At 38.9% G+C, this 25,595-nt stretch overlaps 2 protein-coding genes and 1 long non-coding RNA gene across 3 annotated transcripts; 1 reads left to right on the forward strand and 2 right to left on the reverse strand.

Annotated features, from left to right (window-relative positions):
• The first annotated feature begins 4,154 nt into the window (after positions 1-4,154).
• On the forward strand, positions 4,155-9,263 carry LOC116327714. Its single transcript, XM_031749362.2, has 5 exons — positions 4,155-4,503; positions 6,644-6,738; positions 6,922-7,022; positions 7,659-7,814; positions 7,912-9,263. Exons 1-5 carry the CDS (start codon positions 4,355-4,357, stop codon positions 8,539-8,541), a joined length of 1,131 nt encoding a protein of 376 aa, XP_031605222.2. The 5' UTR covers positions 4,155-4,354; the 3' UTR covers positions 8,542-9,263.
• Positions 9,264-11,930: 2,667 nt separating this feature from the next.
• Positions 11,931-20,885, reverse strand: LOC120435547. Its single transcript, XM_039605332.1, has 5 exons — positions 20,785-20,885; positions 13,999-14,279; positions 13,591-13,858; positions 13,343-13,487; positions 11,931-13,040 (listed from the first exon to the last, which is right to left on the reverse strand). Exons 2-5 carry the CDS (start codon positions 14,085-14,087, stop codon positions 12,901-12,903), a joined length of 642 nt encoding a protein of 213 aa, XP_039461266.1. The 5' UTR covers positions 14,088-14,279; positions 20,785-20,885; the 3' UTR covers positions 11,931-12,900.
• A 1,105-nt stretch (positions 20,886-21,990) lies between these two features.
• On the reverse strand, positions 21,991-23,918 carry LOC120435552. Its single transcript, XR_005609789.1, has 3 exons — positions 23,868-23,918; positions 22,177-22,319; positions 21,991-22,102 (listed from the first exon to the last, which is right to left on the reverse strand). It is a non-coding gene; the product is annotated as an uncharacterized LOC120435552 (long non-coding RNA).
• Positions 23,919-25,595: the final 1,677 nt, after the last annotated feature.

A 25,595-nucleotide genomic window follows, 5' to 3' on the forward strand; every position in this document is an offset into this window, starting at 1 on the left:
GTATAATTGGCGTTCTTGACTACTTTTGATTTTACTTCTATATTTCACCTTTAAAATATGTTTTTCTTGCCTTGTTTGGTATCATTATTTACAGCACAACCTCAAATATCTGAAATTTGAGTTATTTTTTTCATTTTGGTATACTATATTAGCACAGTTGATCTAAATTCAGACAAAAAATTCAGAATCCGAGTAGAAAAAAGTTATATTTTTTTTACATGTTTAAAGAATCATTTTCATAACTTGAAATGCAAATAGAAATTGTACATTTCTAAAAATTATGAACAAGTTTTGCAAACAACAAAGTTGTATGGTACTATTTACCTAAAAATGCAGCAAAGGCCTCAGGCGTTTTTTATATAACCATTTAAATCTATTTACAGAACAATCAGGTGTGCTGCATCAAATAAGAAGGCACACAAATTATTTGTGCCAGTCCAAAACATGTAGTTTGTATTCAGTATAAGACAGAGGAGAACACCACAGGCCTAAACCCTGCAGGTCTGACAACTGGAGGTGCAACAGTCCAGTTTTCTATGTGGAGACAGCGTTTACACTGGAATCTGCCTTTGACAGCTTTTTTAGATCAAATATGAAATTCAGCAGTCTAACCGACATACAATACAAAACAATAACTACACAACAAACTAACTATAGCCTCCAAACACGCTAAACGTCACTAATGTCTCACATATGAAAACTCTCTCTCTCTCTTTCTTTCGCTCGCCCGCTTTCCGTCGCGGGTGTCACTCCTAAAACTTCCCTTCTCCTAAACAACCAAATGTCACATGTTGCCTTATCATTTTTTTTTTGATTGGCTGACATGGTAAACTCTAACACCAATAGGGAAGGGGTGTTTTTTCTTTTTCTTTTTTCACTCGCAAGTGGAGAGCGTAGGCTGTCTGTAGAAAACGCCGTTTTTGTCTAGCATCCCTGTTGAGAATAACCTTTGCAAATAAACAACAGCTAATAACATAAGATCAAAGTATTTTATTTGATGTATTGACATAAATGACAGAAGAAAAAGGCCATGTATAGCAGGACTACTCAATTACACACTAAGGTGGGCCAGATTTTCTAACCAAAAAAAAATTTCCCAGGCTCAGACATGCAAAAGTTAAACACGACCATACACTAATTGCAAATTAAACACAGTGATTTTGAATTGTGATGTGATGGTAAAATAAATATTTGTCAGTCTAAACTGGGTTAAATCTACGGGGTTAATGATGGGGAGGAGACGGAGAGAGACTGAGTACAGCTACAGAACCCACTTTCTGAAACGGACCCTGCTCACCATTCACCGACAATTCTGAGCTAACAAGTTGCATGTTATTCTTGGATGCGCTTGCAGGACCGGATTTAAAATAGCATGACAAACATATCATACCTGTTAAAGCCAAACAGTATCATCAACGTAGCCCGAAGAACATTTGCTAATAAGATGAAGTTAGCTAAGTCAGCTATTTCATCGTAGCAAAAAAAAGAAAGAAAGAAAAAAAAAAAGCAATTTCAAATGTCGGACAAAGTTGGAAGTTGTTCCATCTCCGTCTGTGATTCTCTTCTTGCATGTTTTGCATATTGCATTTCGTTTTTTGTTGACTACTTCGTAGTTTATGTACCCGAAAGAAATTACTCTTGGGAGCATTTTTGGCTCGAGCGTTTTTGTTCTTGTTTTTTTCAAATCTGGTTAATTTGATTGGCTGTGCTACAGCCCACGCTCACATACATACGGAGTGTGGTAAGAATAAATGAATGAATAAAGTGAATTAATGGTCCGCACTTTTTATATAATATGTATGTTAAATTTTAGATTTGGGTAAAATATCAAGTCTTTTCAAGTAAACAGGTTCAAGTCCAATTCAAGTCCCAAGTCACTGGTGTAAAAGTCCAAGTCAAGTCACAAGTCTTACAACCTTTTTTCAAGTCAAGTCTAAAGTCATAAAATTAATGACTCGAGTCTGACTCGAGTCCAAGTCATGTGACTCGAGTCCACACCTCTGGTAACTACAAACTCCGAGCATGCCACATGTCACAAAATCGCAAAGCTCTCTCTCTTTCTTTGGCTCTCTCTCGCCCCCATCACTCCTACTATACCCTTGTCTTAGGTTGACAATTGGTCATCTGATTGGTTTACCATTGGTTTACCATGACCACCCTATTCTTCCTCAACCAATCAGCAGCAGCCCCCCCACCCCCCCACATTCAACTGTCTGCATGTTGAAGAATAGTAACACGTCTGCACCATATTTTCTTGTTAGTAACTGTAAAGCCGTTGCAATGATAGAAATAGTTATTAGTTAGATTACTAGTTACTGAAAAAAGTAACACTGTCAATAGCCCCGTTACTGTTAACGCCATTTTTCCTGTCACTGCTCAGGAGCCAGTCACTTTGTTGATTTACATTTTTGACCTCTTTTAGCACACTTTTTTTTTTTTTTTTGGCAATATCTGCGTGTTCTTTCTAGTTTATTGTGCAAACCAGTGTTTAAGTTTTCTTCAGCTTCAGTCTGGTCTGACATCATTAGCTGTTTAAGGGTCTAAACTCAGCTTCAGGTCCCAAAGTCAAACAAACACTGCGACATCACTGAGAGTTAAAAACTGTCTAAATTCTTTCATCTTTAATAAAATGATCAATGTTGCTGCTCGACCAGGTGTAACAATACATTTTAAAATCCAGGCATCCATGAAAACAGGATTTATAAAATTTAACAGAAGTTAGCAGGGAGTTAGCTCGCTAGTTTCCACCTAAAAATGATATGCCATGTTCTGACTGCGAGATTTCTGAAAAAAATAAAATAAAACATACAGCTCTGCTATCACTTCCAACATAAATGAAAACAGAAAACTAAAAAGCAATGACGTTATAGGGTTACTTAAGTTTGGCTAGCTTGTATACAATGATGTGCTACATGGTGGCTAGCTACACAGCTAAGATTAGCATAATATAAACACATTGGCACAGTGAAGCTGGAGGATGAACGATAACTTCTTTCCACTCTATAAAAGTAAAGATGAGGGTTCCCGATGGTCAGGGGTAAATGCGATCGCATGGCAGAATGCTATAAACGGCCCAAACTTCAGTCAGGAGAACAACTAAGATAATCCATCCACAATACGAGGTTAGTCATTAACATACTGCTGCTTGGGCTGGGCTTACATTGTAAGGTTTTAAAAACCAGCTTTAAAATGACAGGTGGTAATAAAAACTGAGAGAGGCCGAGAGTGATCACTGTCTTTTCTTAGAGGCTTGTTCAGATAAAATAGAACAAGATACAAAGCATAAAAAATGTTAAAAAGACAACAGCCTTAATAAACAAAGAGTGGTTTGGACCTGGAAGCAGGGTTCATAGGTCATCACTTAAAGACAGGGAAAGGTTGTTGAATGTCCCTCCAGTGGGAAGTAGCATATATAGTTTTTGCTAGCAGGCACATTTGTAAATTAAAGAGACCGTGAAGAAAGCTGTATCAGCTGGTCAGAAAGAAAGAGCAAACAAATTTGGAAGATTTGTGCAAAAGGAAATAGCTGCAGTGGACAAATGCAAGGATATCGATGGTGACACCCTCGTGCATTATTAAAGAGGGTTTATACTATATCACAAGACACAATAAAGCACCTGATTAAGTTGTTTAACTAACTCATCTACACCAGGCATTTTGTAGAGTATATAGAAGCCGTGGGACAGTGGTTTGACTTGAAACGATTTTTTTACTATTTTCCTTGAAAAGCATTTCGAGTTTAATCTCAAAATTTTGACTTGATTCTAAACCTGAACAATAATAACTACAAATTGAATGTATTATTTAATGTGGACCCAGGGTTGGAGTGGTAATCTGGCATACCGGGAATTTGCTCTGTGTGCCGATTCGTTCATTCTCATTATCGACAGTGTATTGTCCGATAAGATCTCTATGCAAACAGAACCTCCCCTACCTTCTCTGTGCGCTGGTGCACCTTGTAGAACAGAGTTTAGTGGGGAAAAAAGTGGCGAAAAGGTGGAGCTGAAAAGCTGACACCTAAAAAGAAAATTAACTAAAAACAGCTGTGAAAAATGTGTCAAATGGACCCACATGTTATATGCAGGGCTGTTTCTTCTTCACTGTCCACAGCAGCATCAGCAACAAGAGAGAAGAAGAGACGAAGGAGGGTGAAAATAAAGGGGTGGGGAGACGTAATCAGGAAGTGACATATTCAAGAATCTCTGAGAATCTAAAAGCCGAAGTGTTTCTTTTAGTCATTCAGAGGTACGGCCCTGAAACACACACACGATTAGAGATAGAGGGAGGAGTATCGCTGCGTACATTCAGCGCAGACCAAAGCGACTCTCAGTCCATCGCTGGATATCCAAGCCAGATGTTCAACCGGACCACACGTGTGCCTTCACCTTACCCAGATTCAAGTTTTGCTTCGTTCATCAACGTGCCAGATGTCTATCGCCTGTATCCAGAGTTTCCCATGGACAGAGCGACGATGGGTCCAGTATTCCCGCCTCTGCAGCACAGGTAACACGTGGTTCACTCACTGTTGCGTGTGTTACATCTGCTGCTCTGATTTCACTGACTTTTTCTATTGTTGTACACTTCGCGATGTGATCGTTCAGTGTCACAGTCTGACATCACAGTGATACTCAGTAACGGTTTTTGATACGGGCGACACGGCGGTGCCCGGGGCGGCATCGTGGTGGGGGGCGGCATCACGGGCATCGTAAAAAATAAAAAAATAAATGCTCGTACTCATTCTGCCCCGACGCCATGCCAGCGCATATTGGGAATGGCATAGGCACAGTTTTCTATCGCCCATTTGCTGGGAGTAAGGGCGCCCTCCGTTTGCGAGGTGCACCTGCTGCTTGCGGCACAGGGAGGAGAGGGCGGGGCGGCGGGGGATTCTCTGACCGGCTGGAGCAGCATCTAATAACCAACTCGCAAAATAAAAACAAAACAACAAACACGAAAACACCGGACATTATGATACAGACTTATAATTTGCACCGATGTTTTTTCGAAATTCTGTACACGAAAACTGAGCGCGAGAGCCCTCGGTGCGCCTGCGCGCTGCTGAAGTCAAAGTAAACTTTGTCATCTCCGCTACTTACAGTCCAGTATATAGAGAGACGAGACGATGAGGCTCCAGTTACAGCAGTGCAAATAAACGAACAATAAATATAGTAGAGTAAGAAAATAAATATACACTTTAGGACTCAATTTAAAATTTATAATTTACAGTTTGATGATTTAAAGTCTCACACATAACCCGTCGAAAGGGGAGGGAGACCTGCTGCTTCCAAATACAGCACATTTCATTCATAATGTTGTAAATCCAAGCCCATTATGTATTCATGATTTGAATCCTGGGTTGTGTGAAATCCCAGAAATACACCCTAGACAAAGTTAATCTGTGAACTAAGGTGTAGGTCTATTAGGTTATGTTGTGGTGATCCTCTGGTTGAGGGATGGGTGTTCATACTGGAGTGCAAAATTAAAACCAATGGAAGATGGACAAGAAAAGTTCAAAGCCATCAGGTGCTCAGTTTAGAAAAAAGAGAAAAGAAGAGGAGAAGAAACGAACAAAAGATACAGGTAAACAGATGTGTGATTGGATAATGGCAGGTCATCCTGAAACAATCAGAATCAGAATACTTTATTAATCCCTAAGGAAATAATGTGGGTTACAGTTGCTCCAAGAAGAAATGGTAAAAATAGTAACAGTAACAGACTAAACTCCAAACAATACATTATGTTACAGATTTTAATATTAATTAGTCATTGTCAATTGTTGATTTGTCCTGTTCTCATTGTATGACGAATTATGATGGCTGTTTGGTAGCCGTTCGCATACTATGCATACTCTCTCTCTCTCTCTTCATATGTGTGTGTGGACAACAGTTTTATGTTAATGTACAATCCTTAACATGTTTTGTGTGTGTGGGGGGGTGGGGGCGCCAGAGGAGTGTTTCACCCAGGGCGCCAAACAGGCTAGGACCGCCACTGCAAACAATAAATATAAGAAGAGTAAGAAAATAAATATACACTTTAGGACTCGGGGAAAGGGATCAACAACAATTGAAAATTTGTATTTTATAGTTTGGTGATTTAATGTCTCACACACAACCTGTAGAAAGGGGAGGGAGACCGGCTGCTTCCAATTAGAGCACATTTCATTCATAATGCTGTAAATCTAAGCCCATTATGTATTCATGATTTGAATCCTGTGTTGTGTAAAATCCCAGAAATAAACCAAAGTGAATCTGTGAATAAGGTGTAGGTCTGTTAGGTTATGTTGCGGTGATTCTCAGGATGGGGAATGGGTGTTCATACTGGAGTGCAAAATTAAAACCAAGATGGACAAGGAAAGTTCAAAGCCATCAGGTTTAGAAAAAAGAGAAAAGAAGAGGAGGAAAACGAGCAAAAGATACAGGTAAGCAGAAGTGTCATTGGATAATGGCAGGTCATCCTGAAACAACCAGAATCAGAATACTTTATTAATCCCTAAGGAAATTGGAGTCTTCGCCCAGGGCGTCAAACAGGCTAGGACCGCCACTGGTGATACTGAAACACAAAGCCGCTGATCACAAACTTTATGTTAAGAAGAAACTGTGTGAAATCAGAAGTGTTCATTTGGATCTCGTTTTTTTTTGTTTCGCAGTGTGACGCCCCCAAGCGTGCCAACAAAACAGGAGAAGTGTTACGACCCTTGTGACCAAACACTTAAATTTGTTGATGGAGAGGATGATTTGGACTGTAAGTATCACGTGGGCACTTTTCAAAGTGATGCCCAACAAATTCAAATCCAAAATATAAATAATGATAAAAATAAACGAAAACAGTTTTACCCATATTCACACTAACTGATGTTAAATAAAACTCATCAGCATTTATTCATGTGTAACACTGATTTTTTTGCTTCTGTGTGATTGTTCTCAGTTTTGTGTGAAGGCTTCAAATCTCTCAGAGCTCAGATGTCCTGTGGTCACGCTGTGACCCCGACCTCTCTCACCAACTGGTGTCGCAGGTTGTTGGAGCAGGTAGGCGACTAAAGGTTGGCTTAAACAAGCAAACAAATAAATAAACAACAGCATCATGCAGGATTGTGTTGATTTGTAACAGGATAATGTTATGAGCTCGAATAAATAAACAATAATGAAAACAGGGTCCAATATGTCATCAATTTTTGTTGTCTTGAATTGGATTGCAATGTTTACTTTCATGTAGATGAGAAAGAAGCTACGCTGACTTAAATCAACACAGAGCAGCGCACTGCTCTGTAAATTCATGAACTTCTCTTAGCAGAAACCTGCTGTGCTCTCAGTGATATAAAACAGTCAGAAATGTTCAATTTCTCTCTTCTCTATTGTAACTTGTGGCGTTTAAATCAATTAAGTTGAATTGCCTCTGCAATTACACCTGTCATACATCACACATTTCTTTTTCAACACTGTTTTCAAAACAATTCGAAAAAGAACAGGTTTAAAAAACAATGACGTTCAAATTTTTTTTTTCATGACTAAAAGTGAATAAAATACTTCAGAAACAAATCCAGATTGAGGTTGTCATAATTCATGCATGAATTAACGTGCTGAAAAAAATCTTTAAATTGTTTAGTGTTTTGTTTCCAACATGCAAGTCTATTAATTCTGTCACCTCTCCATATGTCAATATAGGGTGAAAGCAGGTTTGTGTGTGGTGGGTCTGGCTGTGGTGCTGAGTGGACTTTGGCAGAGGTTTGTAAAATGGCTCTTCTGGACCCTCAAGAAAGGCAGTACTTTCAAAACACCATGGAATTTAACGCTGGCAGGCAGACACTTACTACTAAGTTTGTAAGTGTTTCATCAACATATTTAATATACTGTGAATGTAGACTTGATAGACATTTAGCTATATATTTAATATTGTCCCACCTCTGTCTCCATATAGTGTCCTGGATGTGGATCTGCTGTGACGAGAGAGAATGGATCCGATTTGAATGTCCTCTGTAAAGTGTGCACAGCAGTAAAAGGACGGCTGTTTGAGTTCTGCTGGCAGTGTTTGAGGGAGTGGAAGGGTGCACGGCCTCGGAAAGACCGCTGTGAAAATGGTGGCTGCTGCAACCCATCACTAGAAACATTAGAAAAATGCCCAAATATCACATTGTGTCAGTATGAGTATGAGGATGAGGATGGCGATGAGGATGAGGATGGCGATGACGATGAGGATGACGATGAGGATGGCGATGAGGATGAGGATGGCGATGAGGATGAGGATGGCGATGACAATGAGGATGGCGATGAGGATGGGAATGAGGATGACGATGACGATGAGGATGGCGATGACGATGAGGATGAGGATGAGTGTGATTCTGGAGTCCGTGTGTGTCCCTCTGTCCGTGCCTGTCCCACCTGTGGTTTGCTGTTGGAGCACAGCAAGAAGTATTGCCCATCAGTTGATTGCCCTCGATGTAGTGTGACGTTTTGTTTTGTGTGTCTGAAGCGTTCTGGCAAATGTCAGGTGACCCGGTGCATTCCTGCCCCCAGACAGACCTCTATACCTGTCTGGCAAAAGAAATAATGGGAAAGAAACACTGCTGTTAAGTTTCACTTTATTTTTATTGAGAGTGTCTTTTCTAAATAAATTCACTATGTTGTGTTTTAAATTCTCTGCTTTGAAAAACATCAGGCTATAAACAAAAATTATTGTGTTATATTAGTGAGAAATTTACTACCAAATATGATCTTTTCAGATGTGTTATGCTGAACTGTAATGATAAATCTGATAAATGTCATTCATTTATAAATTTAGAATAGGGTTAAACATTCTGTGTGCACATGCTGTCCTCTGGTTACTTACAGATTTAACCTGTGACATCTCATTTCCACACATTTTGTTTGTAGTCCTAGCTACATGATAAGTTGTTTAGAGCAAATGTTTTTTTTTAAAGTAGTTTAATCAACGTCAATGTTTAAATGTAAATAAAAATGTATCTGTGGGGAAGGAAAGCCAGCAAAACACTGTTCAATGAAATCCTGTGGATTTTTATTTATTCCTTAGATCCTGTAAGTGAACACTGTCATGTAAAATGTGATATTTCATTATACATTATTTTAAAATGGTAGAAATGGACAGCTAAATTATTACAGTAACTGAGTTAAAATACAGATATTTTCATTATTGTTAGGTTACTCATACAGTCTCAGTAGGAGAAGGCTTCACCACTTTGTGGTGTTGAGTTGGCGAGTGCAGGTAAACCTGTTTTCATTCTTTGTTTTTGATTTCTAGTGAAACATTTTATAATGGACAATATAAAAATATTTAACTCTTAATCTGATTAAAGTTTAGCTGTTTTGAGGTTAATTCTAATTTCTAGTTGTTGGTGTGATTCCAGAATATCAGTATATTTTTCACTCTGTTTAAATTGTTTAAAATCATAGTTAACTTATTTGCATGTAAATTACAGCATAAATTGGACTGAGGCAAATATTTTAGTAATTTCTGTTTCCCCAAATCCAACTTACGATATATGATATATAATGCTTGTCTCAGAAAAGCCAGTCTGAGACTGTAAGATGAGGCTAAGCTCTTTGCCACTGCATTCAGCACCTGGTCGTGGTGCCACAGATAGCAGCCATCGTGGAGAGGCTGTGGGCAGCTGCTGAGAAGATGATCCAAGGAACCTTCTCTAAAGGGGAAGAAATGAGTCTCACTCTTTCTCAAGAAGATAATTGTTTACCAGTTTAGCCAAAACATCTATTTTTCCATGCTCCCACAGTCCTACTGCTCTGCTCATTCCCCATTTGTCCACACCTGCTTCAACCTCTTCCTGACATAGGTGGTGTTACTCTTTGCCCCAGGCCTCTAGACCTATCACCAGGTTGCTCACCCGGGCCTTTTGTCTCAGATGACCATGATGAAGGCCTATGATTCCAAGATAATCAGTTAACCATTGTAAACTTAGGTGATTGTATTCCAAGCGTGAATGTTCTGCTGTCCCCCTTTGTGCTGGTTAAGTGATACATTATGAAGAACATTGCCATTGGTTTGGTTGCCAGCTGAAGAAATGTATTACAGAAAATACACACTAAGATTTAAATATGGAACTGAAGTCGACGTGAAAAAGTTTAACTAAAGATGAAACATGTAAACGATGCTCATCATAATGCTTCTGAGTGTAGAAGTAAATCTGGTTTTCAACATGATTTCAATCACCGCCATTCAGCTGAACACTGGAAACTACCTATTAACTAGAACTGTCTGTATAGGTGTTTGATATGTAACCAGAACAATGTTTGGTTTGGGTTTTTTTTTGCTTCTTTACATCCTGGTTGATGTGCCAAATGGTGGCCCTGAGTGGATTCAAAAGTCCTGTTGTACAAACATTCATATTGAATAATTTCAACATCCAGTTTGATGCACATTCAGAACATTGCAGTGGCAAAAGTAACACAATAATCCCCCAAACTCTCTAAATAAAATAATAAATTCAGGTCATAATGCATGAAACACAGCGTCACTAGTCGGATCAGCTTTGACTACCTGGTGTAAGTTCATGAAAGAGTGATAAAAAAATAAATAAACCTGGACTCTCAGCAGCACTAACACTTTTATTACATAAAGTAAAACCATATAAGTGCTGATCTGCAGTCGTATGACTTCTGGTAACTGCTGGAGAGAAACTGAAAGTGACAAAAGAAAAATAAACCAAACAATCTTGGGGTCGTTCCCTTGTGCGTGCAGAGGTCAGTGTCTGTGTTTACTGCTCAAACCTGAGAAGGATAACAGGTGGGATCCAAATGAACAGAGTTCAGATATTTCCGGGAAAACTGAACCTTTAAATTTGTCTAAAGATGATGTGGTTTCACTATGAAAGCAATAAAAGTTTGATCTCTACAGCTTAGTATGTTGTTGTTTACGGGTCAAGATCTTCTAAATTTACATATTTTCTCGATGTTTGTGCAGGTAATGAACACCTTTACTGTGATGTGAGTCACTGATTACATAGTTTTGAGCAGTTAAAGAAGTTTTTAAGATCCTTCCACACATTTTCACTTCACTTTAGGGACTGTGAGGTCTCAAAAGCTTCAGCTTCTTCTTTTGGAGTCACAATCTTCAAAACAAGCTTTTACATAGCTCATTATTTTTAGGTAATGAAGCTGAGCATGAAGAAGCTGGCATGAGAATCAGCACCTCCAAGTCTGAGGCCATGGTTCTCAGCCGGAAATGGGTGGAGCTCCCATCAGTACCACTGGTCAGGGACGAGCTGCTGCACCGAGTCGAGGACTTCAAGTCTCCTGGGGAGTTCTTCACGAGTGATGGGGAAGTGGAGCAAGAGATTAACAGGCAGTTTGGTGTTTTACTGGTTTGGTGTGGTGAAGAGAGATGAGCGTAAAAGTGAAGCGGATAATTTACATATTCTTCCCCTCACCTGTGGTCATGAGATGTGGGCAGTGACTGTGAGAATTAGACTGTGGATACAAGCAGTAGAAGTTTCTCCTGAAGGGTGAGGGCTCAGCCTTAGAGATAGAGTGGTATTATTGTTGTTGTTGTACTCTTTGTTTAGAAATATTATCGTAATTTTATTAGAAACATGCAATGATAAATGTTGGGAATTCCACTTGTTTTATAGGCCTGGAATAAAGGCTATCAAATGAACATGACAGGTGTTTTTAGAGTCCCAGGGGAAATCCTGTGTTTAAAGTAGTTTCACTATCACTTTCTCTTCAGACATTTAGAATAAATGAGTTAACTTTTAATAATATTGTGTGAAGGCTGAGCAGCATTACATGGTTAGTATATGTCATTATTCAGTTTATCCACATGTAACCAATGTTGCACCTTTTAATATTTACTTATTTTACCTGTGGGTTTTCCTTCCTTCCTGTAACGTTATTGCTGAGAGACCATATTGACAAGTGAAACGTTAAATATGATCTTTTGCAATACTTTATTGAAAAATGCAGCAATGTTGATTTAGAAGTATTTACTGGAACAGCTAAACTAGTACAATAATCAGGCTAAGCTGGAAATTTCCCGAGAGAAAGTTTCTTTTCCCCAAAACTAAGTTTTTGGACTTCATTTTCACCGTGCCCCCTGACACCTCTGAAACAGTCTTCTATTTTGTCAAAGCAAACCATGAGGAAGCCAGATTTATTTTTGTTTCTTCCATATTTAACAGGCATTTAACATTTTCTTGATTTTTGTGGTTGCTAATAGAACAAAACATGTCACAGAAAATAAACAATTAGATTGAAAAACATGATCCAGGGTCACTTTTGAATAAAAAAGTTTAAATAGATATGAAACACACAATGCTCATCATAATGCTATTCAGCTCAGTTTAGATTAAATTAGTCAAACATGATTTCAAAATGTCTTCAAATGTTGTCACTGACATAAAAACTATAAACCACTCGACATACAGAAATCAGAGGAATGTGAGCAGAATAATGACATTTGGTGATATGTATTTATTCATGTAGACTGTAAAAGGATAATGCGTGAAGTAGTAAATAGAAAATCACTTTTTTCTCAGCATTTACTCTGTGGAGGTTGCTCTGTGTACTGTTACATTTTTGTTTTCAAATTTCTTCCTGTAATGATAATTTTACGAGGTTCCTTCCTTATTGTTTGTATCCTCAGTTTCAGACAGTGGATCTGTGACGTCACGCACACACCTCTGACTGTGAGCACAAATCCCCACCAACTTGTTAAAAAAAATACATTAAAAATGTACACCCCAATTAATCATTATTCCTTCCATGCAATATTGAATTAGTGCTGGTATGGTAGGAGGCATAAAATTCGAAGAAAGCACAAAGGAGAAGGAAAGCCATATATGCCATACTTCAATCAGAGTTTTGCTCTTTACATGTATTTATACTTCGGTGTATCCTGTAACTTTGATGCAATCAGATGAATTCATGATGGACTCCTTCATCCTCCATGAACCTTAATCACCATCTGCACAACTGAGCCGGTTTTGATTCCGTATTTTGTCACTGGTGCAGAGTCGTCGTCCAGTGGCGTGCCATCAACATGCAGCTTCATATTATCCTTAGTATATCCTACAACAGCTTAACAAAGCACAGAGAGGATTTTACTTTACTATGTCATAAATAATTTTATTCTGTTCCCTATGTTTGAGTGAGCCTCATCAGAATGTAATAATAAATAAAGCTGACTGGTAGCAATTTTATTAATGATACTATTTTAAAAAAAAAATGCTCTGAAGGCATTTACGCTTCATAACATTTTATAGATTTTTTAGCAAAAAAACCCCCGAATATTTTAAGACATTTGAATATAGAGTCATTAAGGACTGGTAATTATAATTTTAATGTATTTCTTGTTTTTGTTTTTTCTTTAGGTTACTTACCTTCCTTGATGACCATTTTCAGCACTTCATCTTTGAAAATGCTCACAATCATTACTTGCAGCTGTACAGCGCGGAGGAGCATCAGACATCTCTGACCATTAGCCAAGATAACGAAGATTTCACACATTGCCTTGGTTAGGAGCATCTGAAGGTTATGAGAGGTGACAGTTAGTACCTTTGTTGAACAGTGCTAAACAAATATATTAGACCACATGTCATAAAAAAGAAAACACAAATATTTTAGAAACCTGCTGGCTCCGCTTTTCATTGAGTCCTCTAAGTGCAACCGTTTTGCTCAGGGCCACATCTGGCAGCTGGTTCTTGTGCAGGTTCACCCCCCACCCCTGACTCAGATGTAGTACAGCGGCTGCAGACATCGCTTTGTTTAGGAAGTGAGGCTGCGATCCTTTCAGGTTCTCCGTCTGAAGGTTATGCGAGGTGACGGCGCATATTTTTAACTCCGTCTGAGGGGCGGGGATTGTCCGTTTTTTGTTTCGTTTTAACCGGGAAATAACCCTGCAAACATATAAACATGGTACTGATCTCGTTATGATCTCTGTTTGTATTGATAACACGCCTTTAAAATTGTAAAGGCATTTTTTTTCTTTTTTGTTTTTTGTGTAAGTATTTTTGTGTAAATATGAGTTTTGACTTACATTTGTGGACAGAGAGGATGAGTTGAGCAGTTTGCAAAGTGATGTAGGCCAGCAGACACTGAAACACGTTCTCGCTCCTGACTCGTCATTTATAGACGCTTTGTCAGGGTTCCTCTGCTTCACTTATGAACACGTCAGGTACTCTCATTGAACACTATAGAGCTCCATAAACGATGGTAATTGATCACATGAGACTGCCGCGGAAGAGCCTGCTGTCCGCTTATTTGGTTCTGACATCACACCATGACTCACACAATAAATGATGTAATGTAAACAACTACCTGGGTAAAAATTAAAGAAGATAAATCAATTACTTACTTTTGTATCGGTTATTGCGTTGATGGATGCATGATGCATGCTGGGTACTTTATTGAACTGGATTTATAAAATGTGCTACGCTCCTTTTCAAGTTGCCACATTTTAATTTTTTTTTAACCTTTTCCTTCATTCTGCAACAGCTTTAACATATTCTGTCCAACTTCTCTTATATGCAGTAAAAACCTGAATATGTAGTTTTTTGATGTTGATGAAAACTACCTAACACGTTCTCATTTGTAATGAACTGGTTCTTATATAGCACATACTCTATCTGAGCACTTCATACAACTAATTCATTCACCCAATCACTTTTCTCTAAGCTGTTAAGTGCTCACTATCTAACACTCACACTTGGAAATAAAGTGCATTGAAGAGCAACGTGGGGTTGGTATCTTGCCCAAGGATATTTGGCACACAGACTGGAGCAGACTGGGATTGAACCACCAACCTTCCAGTTAGTAGCTGACCTGCTCTATCACCTGAGCTACAACCATACGAGTTGGTCTGCTTTTTGTTGTTGTTTTTTGTTACTGCTTCACATCTGGTTTGTTGTGCCAAATGATGGCTATGAGTGAATTCATCAGTCTTTTTGTAAAAACATATATATAAAAAAACATTTTAACATCCAGTTTGATGCACATTCAGAACACCACATTGGCAAAACGAACACAATAAATCCACAAACTCCCCAAGTAAGATAATTCACACAGAGTCTCTGATTGGTAGATCAGGTACTTTCCTCAACTTGAACTACTTGGTGGAAGGTTTCAAAAGTAGTGCAATGAAACCCATAAGTCATTAAACAAATAAATAAACCTTGACTCCCAGCAGCACTAACAGGGATTGTGAAAGTGTATAAAATAATCACAACTTCTAATCTGCAGTCACATGATTTCTCATAACTGCTGAGTTGAAATCGAAAGAATTAAAGAATAAATTTAAAAAATCTTAGGGGCATTCCCTGGTGTGTGTGAAGGCAGTTTCGGTGTTTACTGTACATTCAAACAGGTGAAAGGATAACAGGTGAAATCCAAATGAACCGACTGGCAACAATCCCAGAAAACTGAAAGGACAGGGGAAGGAGAGGGACAAGGGGGGTACCGGGAATCTGCTGACAGAGAGAGAAGTGAGGGTGAGGCAGATGTGGGTGTGCAGTGAGGAAGGAATTTGGCAGAATGACCAGAATGATCTGTTATCTGATGAAGATAACAGAACCAAGATCACAGCATAGTGGCAAGATGAGAAGATTCAACAGAGAGATATGACCTTCTGTGCAGCAGAGTATGTTGTTGCAAAGACCCAGGTCTTCTAAATTCACATTTGATATTTTTATTTGTGCAGATAATGAACAGCTTTACTGTGATATGAGGCATGCACCGGCTACACAGTTTGACCAATTAAAGCAAGAACAGTATTTTTAACATCACCCCACAGATTTTCACTGATATGGAAAAGTACTGTGAGCTTCAGCATATATATCTATATATATATATATACATTTGTGTAGTTTATATTGAAGTCTGATGTCTGCTTTGGGTCATTATTTGGTTCTAGGAGTCACCGTTTTCTCAGTGTTCAACTTTACTGGCTCTACAACAACCTCAGTATTTTCACCCTGAAGAAGAACAAGTACAAAGTGTCAAAAGCTGAACGATGAGTTCACTGCACTGACCCCTGAAGTTCTGAAGGCAAAATGGGGTTCAATCCCGTACTAGCAGGGTGTACTTAATGAAGTGCCTAGTGAGCGTATGTGTCTTTCTTAAGAGCTCAGCTCACATATCATTTGGTGCTCAGCCCCACCTTGTGGAAGTAGGAAAATAACTTTTTTTTAAGGTACTCCATGAACTCTACATGTACAGTTAAGCCCATAATTATTCATACCCCTGGCAAATTTTGACTTAAAGTTACTTTTATTCAACTAGCAAGTTATTTTTTAACTGGAAATGACACAGGCGTCTCACAAAAGATAATAAGATGATGTACAAGACGCATCATTGTGGAAAAAAATATTTCTCAGCTTTTATTTACATTTGAGCAGAAAGTATCATGTCCAGAATTATTCATACCCTTTACAAACTGTCACAGTCTCTGGGAAAATCCAAAGTTCCATACCATTCCAAATAGTCAAAGCTGTTCTAAAGCATCCTAATTACCCTGATTAATTGGAAATAGCTGTTTTGATCAACTCAACAGGTGAAAAACAGCAGCTCTCTGCAGGTGGTCTGTGGACATTCATGGCTAAGACAAAGGAACTCAGTGAGGACCTGCAGCTGTGCATTCTGGCTGCTCACAAGTGAGGAATGGGCTACAAGGCCATATCCAAATGTTTTCAAGTTCCAGTGGCTACAGTGCAAAGTATTATTAAAAATACAAGATGTTCCGCACTGTGGAAAATCTCAGAGGACGTTGTCGGAAGCCAAAAGTGAAACCTGTGCTGGCCAGGAGAATAGTGAGAGAGGTGAAAAAGAATCCAAGGATCACCACCAAGGCCATTCTGGTGAATCTGGGCTCTGCTGGTGGCAATGTCTCAAGGCAGACAGTCCAACGGACACTGTTGGGTTCCACGGATGCAGACCAAGGAAAACGCCACTTCTCCAGGCACTTCTAAGGCATGCAAAAGCTCATTTGGCCTTTGCAAATGCTCATCTGGACAAAGAAGAAGGTTTCTGGTCTTCAGTGTTATGGTCAGATGAAACAAAAATTGAATTATTTGGTCACAATGATGTTGCCTTCATTTGGCATAAAAATGGAGAAGCCTTCAACCCAAAGAACACCATCCCCACTGTCAAACATGGTGGTGGGAACCTAATGCTTTGGGGGTGTTTTTAGCCAATGGACCATGGAACCTAATCACAGTAAACAGCACCATGAAAAAGAGCAATACATGAAGATTCTCAACAACAACATCAGGCAGTCTGCAGAAAAACTTGGCCTTGGGAACCAGTGGACATTTTAGCACGACAATGACCCAAAACATACAGCAAACGTGGTGAAGAAATGGTTAGCAGACAACAACATTAACATTTTGCAGTGGCCTAGCCAGAGTCCTGACTTGAATCCAATTGAGAATCTGTGGAGGGAGCTAAAGATGAGGGTGATGGCAAGAAGACCCTCCAACCTGAAAGATTTGGAGCTCATTGCTAAAGATGAATGGGCAAAATGCCTGTGGAGACATGCAAAAGCTGGTCTGCAATTATAGGAAGCGTTTGATTGCTGTAATAGCCAATAAAGGCTTTTTTTCTATTGATTATTGAGAAGGGTATGAATAATTCTGGACATGATAGTTTTTGCTAAAATATAAATAAAACCTGAGAAATATTTTTTTCCACAATGATGCCTCTTGTACATCATCTTATTATCTTTGGGGAGACACCTGTGTCATTTCTGCTCAAAAAAGAACTTGCTTGTTGAACAAAAGTAACTTTAAGTCAAAATTCGGCAGGGGTATGAATAATTATGGGCTTAACTGTACATGAAACTGCAGTTTATCCTGTATCTGTGATAAATGGTCCTTTATTAGAAAAAGACTGATTCAGGTACTAATCTGAAATGTAAAATGCTACTTTTAAACAGTACAAACTGATAGTGATAAAAAACCTATCAATACTTTGGAAAACAATAAAATAAGCTTTAGTTGAAAAAACGGTTATTTCTAGACTAAATTCCTGGTGGTTCTCTTTTGTAGTAACTTATTAAATAATTTATTTTTTTAATGCGCACCCAGAACTAGTAGTAATCTGGCAAACCGGGAATTAGCCCGGTGGGCAGATTGGTCATTAAAGGGCCCCCCCAAACTCAGAGAGCTGCCCATTCGTTCATTTTCATTACCAGCATTGTATTGTCCAATCAAATCTCTTTATGCAACCATGACCTCCCCCACCTTCCCTGTGCGCTCATAAAACTTGTAGAACAGAATTTAGCATGTAAAAGTGTGTTTAAAAGGTGAAACTGAAAATTAAAAATGAACCATAAATCTTAAGTAAAAACACTTTAAACTGGGGGTGGTCCTCAACAAAGTGGCATCTTGCTTACAGACCTAGAAGATATCACTGGGCGCTTCAGTGAGCTTTACTCTGAAATTTACTCTTCAAAATTGTCTGCCCAACAAGGAGATTTTCAGTCTCCCAATTTTAAAACACTACTATTGGGCAGCTAACATGAGAGCTCTGATGTATTGGAATCACGATGACTTATTTGAGCGAACTAAAGGTGACCTATCTTTATGGCCAAGGATAGAAGCTTCTTTTAAAAAGATCATATCTCTTTCTGCACTATTGTTTTCTGGCTCTTTAGTAGTTGATTAAAAAAAAAAGTTAAGTTTCACGATAAAGAATTCTCTAAAAATTCTCAGTCAGATTAGAAATGCCTGTCATATTCCCAATTTCTCTGTATTTGGTTCCATCTGTCAGAACCTCACATTTGGCCCAGGAGAGTTGGATGAGATTTTTCCAATCTCAAAGAATATAGGCATTGTCCATTTCTCAGATCTTTACTCTCAGGGTAAGTTCCCACTGTTTTCTCAACTCCACAGCAGCTTTAGTCTTCCATTTTTTTTTCCTGTTATCTTCAAATCAGGCACTATATTAAGGAGAATTTATCACCATTAGAATCTAAATCTTTTTCTCATCCCATTTATGAAAACCTAAAATCATCTCCAGATTCCTTTGTGAACTGTTTAAACACTTCTATTTAGCCTCTATAAACGAAGTCGAGGCAGAGGACCTGGGTTCAGTCCACTCCAGCTCTGTTAATACTCGGTACATGTTGATACAATTCAAGGTCGTGCATAGGCTCCAGTACTTTAAAGTTAAGCTAAATCACACATTTTCATCAATATCCTGACAGATGCTGATCAGCTGAGGGGTCTCTTGCCCACCTATCCTGGTTATGTAACCACTTTGACTGTATTCTGGTCTGCAGTCTTTCAGCGGTTTTCTAGATAATATTCTTGTTACATTTCTCCAAATTAAACCCTGGCAATATTTGGATGCTCCTCAGAGTCACGTCAGCTGCCCCTCTATCTCCAGATGGCTGTGGACCCTGGGATGGCGGTGGCAAAGAAACTCGTCCTACTGACTTGGAAGTCAACTACCCAACCAAGTTTGAGAGTACTGCCTCAACAAGATGTTGTCTGCTCTACAACTGGAAAAGCTCAGACTAAATAAACTTGGCACTCGAAACTAATTTGGGACAATGTGGGGGCCTTTTTTGGCCCAGTGTAACATTGGTCTGCATTTATAAGAGCATTTTATGTCAACATAAAACGTGTTGACATAAACACGTGTTGACAAACGTGTTGACAAAAACAACTTTTTCTGTGAAGTTATTTGCCAATTCATTTGTTTACCTGAGAGTTCCTACACTAACTGTGACTACTATTGGGAAGAATATCCTTGCTTTCTTTACCTTCTCTTCTTTTTTGAAGTCTCTAATGGTCGGGCAGCCAACATGTTTGTCTGTTGTTTGGATTTTTTTTAGTTAATTCTTTATTTATATTCTGTACTAAAATTGCTAAATAAAATATTTTAAAAAAATAGATGCACCAAAATGATCCGACATGTTAACTGCAGGGCTGCTGCTTCTGCACCATCTACGGCAGCACCAGCAACAAGCGAGAGGAAGAGACGGAGGAGGGTGAAACTAAGGGGTGGAGAGATGTATTTAGGAAGTGACAGATTCAAGGATCTCACTAAAAGCCGTGTAGCTTTGAGTCATAAACGAACACAACAACAACCAACGTGAAGTTTTACGGATTTCTTTCTTTCTTTCTTTCTTTCTTTCTTTCTTTCTTTTTTTTTTTTTTTTGCTACTATTTTTTAACAGAGCGATCATGGGTCAGACGCTCGACACCTTACACGCCAAACTTTACCCAGTGTCAGGCGTTGCTCCGGTGTTCGTCACCGAGACAGATGTCTCTTGGCTGTATGCAGACAGAGCAACGATGGCCCCGGCTCACAGGTAACACTCTGCGTGGTTCACTGACTGATGCGTGTGCGATCTGCTAGTCTGATTTCACTGCTAACGATTCTTATGTTTGGACTTTTTGTTATTGTTGCAAACGCGATGTGATTATTCAGTGTCACAGTCTGACATCACAGTGATACTGAAACACGAAGCCGCGGATCAAAAAGTTTATGTTAAGAAGAAACGCGAAATGTGTGCAAGTATCCGAAATTTGCGCAACACTGCCGAGAACACACTATTTTATTTTCGGGTGGATTTTCTTTTTCGAAGTGAAACCGGAAGTGTTCGTTCTGATCTGTTTGTTGTTGTTTTGCAGTGTGACGCCCCCAAGCGTGCCAACAACACAGGAGAAGTGTTACGACCCTCACGACAAAACACTTAAATTTGTCGATGGAGAGGATGATTTGGACTGTAAGTATCACATGGGCACTTTTCAAATTGGCATCGAACAGATTCAACTCTTATATTAAAATAATGATAGTAATAAAATAAAAATAATTTTACCTGTATTCACACGAACCAAGGTCAAACAAAACGCATCGGCCTTTATTTCTGTGACATTGATTTTTTTTTTTTGCTTGTGTGTGATTGTTCTCAGTTTTGTGTGAAGGCTTCAAGTCTCTCAGAGCTCAGATGTCCTGTGGTCACGCTGTGACCCCGACCTCTCTCTCCAACTGGTGTCGCAGGTTGTTGGACCAGGTAGGCCACTAAAGGTTGTCTTTGTTAAAATAAACAAGCAGACATATATAAAGAAATAACAAGGGTTGGCAGGGTTTCATTGATTTTTAACAGGACAATGTTACATTAATGTGAATAAAGAAAGAAATATGAAAACAGTGCCAATTATATCATCGTTATATTTTGTAATGAATCTGATTGTGACTTTTACTATCATGTAAAGAGAAAGAGAGAAAGAAGCTACGCTGACCTAAATCAACACACAGAGCAGTGCACTGCTCTGAAAATTAATGAACTTATCTCAGCAGAATCCTGCTGCATGATCATGGAAATAAATAAAAAGGACAAAATTTGTTGAATTTAAATCCGTTAAAGTTAAATTGCCTCTGCAGTTAAACCTGTACTACATCGCACATTTCTTTTTCAATATTTTGACTGTGCATGCTGGCTGACTGATCTGCCCTCTGCGAGTCTTCAGTGAAGCGTTGAATTACAGCTTTTCTGTTACAGCTGTGATAATCGTGTGTGTTTCATCAAATAATTACCACATGTAGCAACAGTTCTGATGTTTTATGAAATATTTCACCCTTTATTTTTTTCTAATAATGTAACTTACTGGAAAAAAAACAACTCATCAACTTGTTTGGTGTTTTGTTTCCAACATGTTAGTCTAATCATTCTCTCATCTCTCCATATGTCAATATAGGGTGAAAGCAGGTTTGTGTGTGGTGGGTCTGGTTGTGGTGCTGAGTGGACTTTTGCAGAGGTTTGTAAAATGGCTCTTCTGGACCCTCAAGAAATGGAGTACTTTCAAAAGACCATGGAATTTAACACTTCCAGGCAGACACTTACTACTAAGTTGGTAAGTTTGTAATCAACATATTATATTTAGTGTAAATGGCAAATCGTTATTAGACATTTAATTAAATATTGTCCCACCTCTGTCTCCATGTAGTGTCCTAGATGTGGATCCACTGTGACGAGAGAGAATGGATCAGATTTGAATGTCCTCTGTGAAGTGTGCACAGCAGTAAAAGGACGGCCCTTTGAATTCTGCTGGCAGTGTTTGAGGGAATGGAAGGGTCCACGGCCTCGGAAAGACTGCTGTGGAAATCATGGCTGCTGCAACCCATCACTAGAGACACTAAAAAAATGCCCAGATATCACATTGTGTCAGTATGGAGTCTGTGTGTGTCCCTTGGTCCGTGCTTGTCCCACCTGTGGTTTGCTGTTGGAGCACAATAAGATGGCTTGCCCATCAGTTGATTGCCCTCGATGCAATGTGACGTTTTGTTTTGTGTGTCTCTCTAGTACATGTTTGTTAACCAGGTGCATTCCTGCCCCCAGACAGACTTCTATACCTGTTTGGAAGAAGAAATAATGGGAAAGACACAAGGTGTTACGTTTCACTTTCTTTGTATTGAGAGCGTCTTTTCTAAATGTAAATGTCATTATGCTGTTTTTTAAATTCTCTGCTTTAATAACATCACTGTATAAATAAAAAATGTGTTTTATTAGTAAGAAATTTAATAACAAATGTGTTCTTTACAGCTGTCATGTCTGAAGTCCAACCATAAATCTGCATAAATCTATTGTCGTCCATTTAAAATATTTAGAATAAGGTTAAACATTCTGTGTGTGCACATGCTGTCCTCTGGTTAGTTACATATATAACACGTCGTCTCTTTATCACACATGTTGTTTGTATTCCTAGCTACATGGTGATAAATTGTTCAGAGCAAAGGTTTCTTTTAGTAAAATTTAGTTATGTTTAATAGACGTCACTACTTAAATGTAAATAAAAAATATATCTGTGGTAAAAAAAGCGAGAAAACTCCTGTGGATTTTTATTTATTCCTTAGATCCTGTAAGTGAACACTGTCATGTAAAAATAAGATCCTTCATTATACATTATATAAAATATGGTACAAATGAAATATTGACTTTACTGCTAAAATAACTCAGTATCTGAGTTAAAATACAGATATTTTCATTATTATTAGGTTACTCAGACAGTCTCAGCAGGAGAAAGCTTCATTACTCAAGCCTGATTTGGGAAATGCGGGAAAACCTGTTTTCATTCTTTGTTTTTCATTTGTACCAAAGAATTTGATAATGGACTTAATAAAATTATTTAACTCTTAATCTGATTAAAGCTTAGCTGTTTGAAGGTTAACCTAAACCTCTCATCAACAACTCAAAACAACTCATCAACTTGTTTGGTGTTTTGTTTCCAACATGTGATTCTAATCATTCTCTCATCTCTCCATATGTCAATATGATCTGTGTTGATTTCGACTGTGTAATTATTGTTGGGGATTTTAACATCCATGTGGACAACCCTCAGGACAAAGGGACTAAAGACCTGAGTAACACTCTGGGCAACTTTGGGCTGACTCAGCATGTAACAGAGGCCACACATAATAGAGGACACACTCTTGACCTACTGATCTCCAAGGGCCTGAGCATTTCAAAGGTTACTATGTCTGATGTGGGCCCAGTGTTGGGAAGGTTACTTTTAAAATGTATTCCATTACAGAATACTGAATACGTGCCCCAAAATGTATTCTGTAACGTATTCCGTTACGTTACTCAATGAGAGTAACGTATTCTGAATACTTTGGAATACTTAATATATTATCATGCTGTTTACAACTACGTGAATGTACTATTGCTGTGATTTATTACTGTTACTGAAGGTCCGCGGCTCCGAACCGTAGTAAAGGGACCTCTGACTAATACGGTTCCGTGTCGGGCTGGTAGCCGAAAACTAGCTTTACTTTGTTGTCTGGGTCAACTTTGCTTGCGGGAGACAGAGAGAGGCGTTGAAAGGCTGCTCCAACGGAACTTATTTTTTCCGGAGGAAAACACGAACACTGTGTACAGTTGAGTCTTAATAGCTTACTTACAGCTGAGCTCGTCAGGCACTCTTCTTGGCTGCTGTGGTTATTATTATATTTACATGCTTCCAGCTGCCGTTTTTGCTCCGTGACAGCTCGGACTTTTTCTTTCTCTCTCTCCCTCGCTCAAAGACACATAACGTGTATGGCAGTCCATTCTCCCTGCAGCACGGACTACACTGCCCATGAGGCATTCTGCCTATTAGCTTAGCACAACAACAACAACAAAAAAGGCTCTCACCCAGGAAACACGCAGAGAGAGAGAGAGAGAGCGCGCACCCTGTAACCATGGCAACCGTAACGCTGCCGCTTGGAACAACAGAACAGCTGTCAAACAAACCCAAACAATCCTGACTCGCGAGAATATGAAACAGGGAAGTACCGCAGTGTAATCCATTTATTTCAACAAAGTAACTGTATTCTGAATACCACCTTTTTAAACGATAACTGTAACGGAATACAGTTACTCATATTTTGTATTCTGAATACGTAACGGCGGTACATGTATTCCGTTACTCCCCAACTCTGTGTGGGCCTGTCTGATCATTACTGTGTTTTCTTTGAAAGTAAAATTTTAGCCCACACAAATACGTCAACAGCAGTGATCACAAAACGGTGTATAACTGAACACAGTAGTGAGATCATTAACCAGGTCTTCCCATTAACACCTGACCTGTCCAGAGGTTCAGTCAATGAGCTCGTCACTAGCTTCAATGCTAAAATGTTAAATGTAATGGACACTATTGCTCCCATTAAGGTGAAGGTTATCTCTGGAAGGAAGAAGTCTCCATGGAGAAACTCCACACTGGTGAAAAATGAAAAAAGAGAGTGTAGGAAAGCTGAGCGTAGATGGAGAAAAACAAACCTCCAGGTTCATTATGACATCTATAAAGAGAAACTTCACAATTATAATTTACAACTGAGGAGTGCAAGGAGGTCCTACTTCTCTGACATCATCACCAAAAACAGTCATAATGCTCGGGTCTTATTTTCTACAGTTGACAGTCTAACAAACCCTCCTGTGTCAGTGGCAGCTGAACTTCATTCGACCATGGCCTGCAATGACTTTGCCAAATTCTTCACAGAAAAAATCCAAAAGATTAGACAAGCAGTTGGTACATCAACAGCAGATCCAGGATATGTACTGTGTCCACCGAAAAACTGTTTAAACACCATGAAACAGTTTCACCCTATTAACAGCAAAGACCTGGAGGACATCTTGGGTCAACTGAACTCCTCCTCTTGCTGTTTAGATGTCCTGCCAACAAGTTTTTTAAAAAAGGTCTCAAAGACTTTGGAGTCAAACCTGTTGCAGATCGTAAACTTTTCTTTAATGTCAGGTGTGTTTCCAGAATCACTAAAAACTGCTGTAATAAAACCCATACTAAAAAAGGACAATCTTGACAAGACACAAATGAACAACTACAGGCCGATCTCAAATCTCCCATTTTTAAGCAAGATCATTGAAAAAGCAGTTTCTCAACAGCTCAATTACTTCTTAACACAGAATAACTGCTATGATGCCTTCCAGTCAGGTTTTAGACAGAACCACAGCACTGAAACCGCTCTGACCAAAGTGTTTAACGACATATGTCTGAATACAGACAGTGGAAAAATGTCAGTCTTAGTTTTACTGGATCTCAGTGCAGCATTTGATACTGTTGACCACAACATATTACTCAAACGACTGGAGAACTGGGCAGGTCTTTCAGGAACTGTACTAAACTGGTTCAAAAC

This window comes from Oreochromis aureus, linkage group 3, assembly GCF_013358895.1.
Source record: "Oreochromis aureus strain Israel breed Guangdong linkage group 3, ZZ_aureus, whole genome shotgun sequence".
Taxonomy (NCBI): domain Eukaryota; kingdom Metazoa; phylum Chordata; class Actinopteri; order Cichliformes; family Cichlidae; genus Oreochromis; species Oreochromis aureus.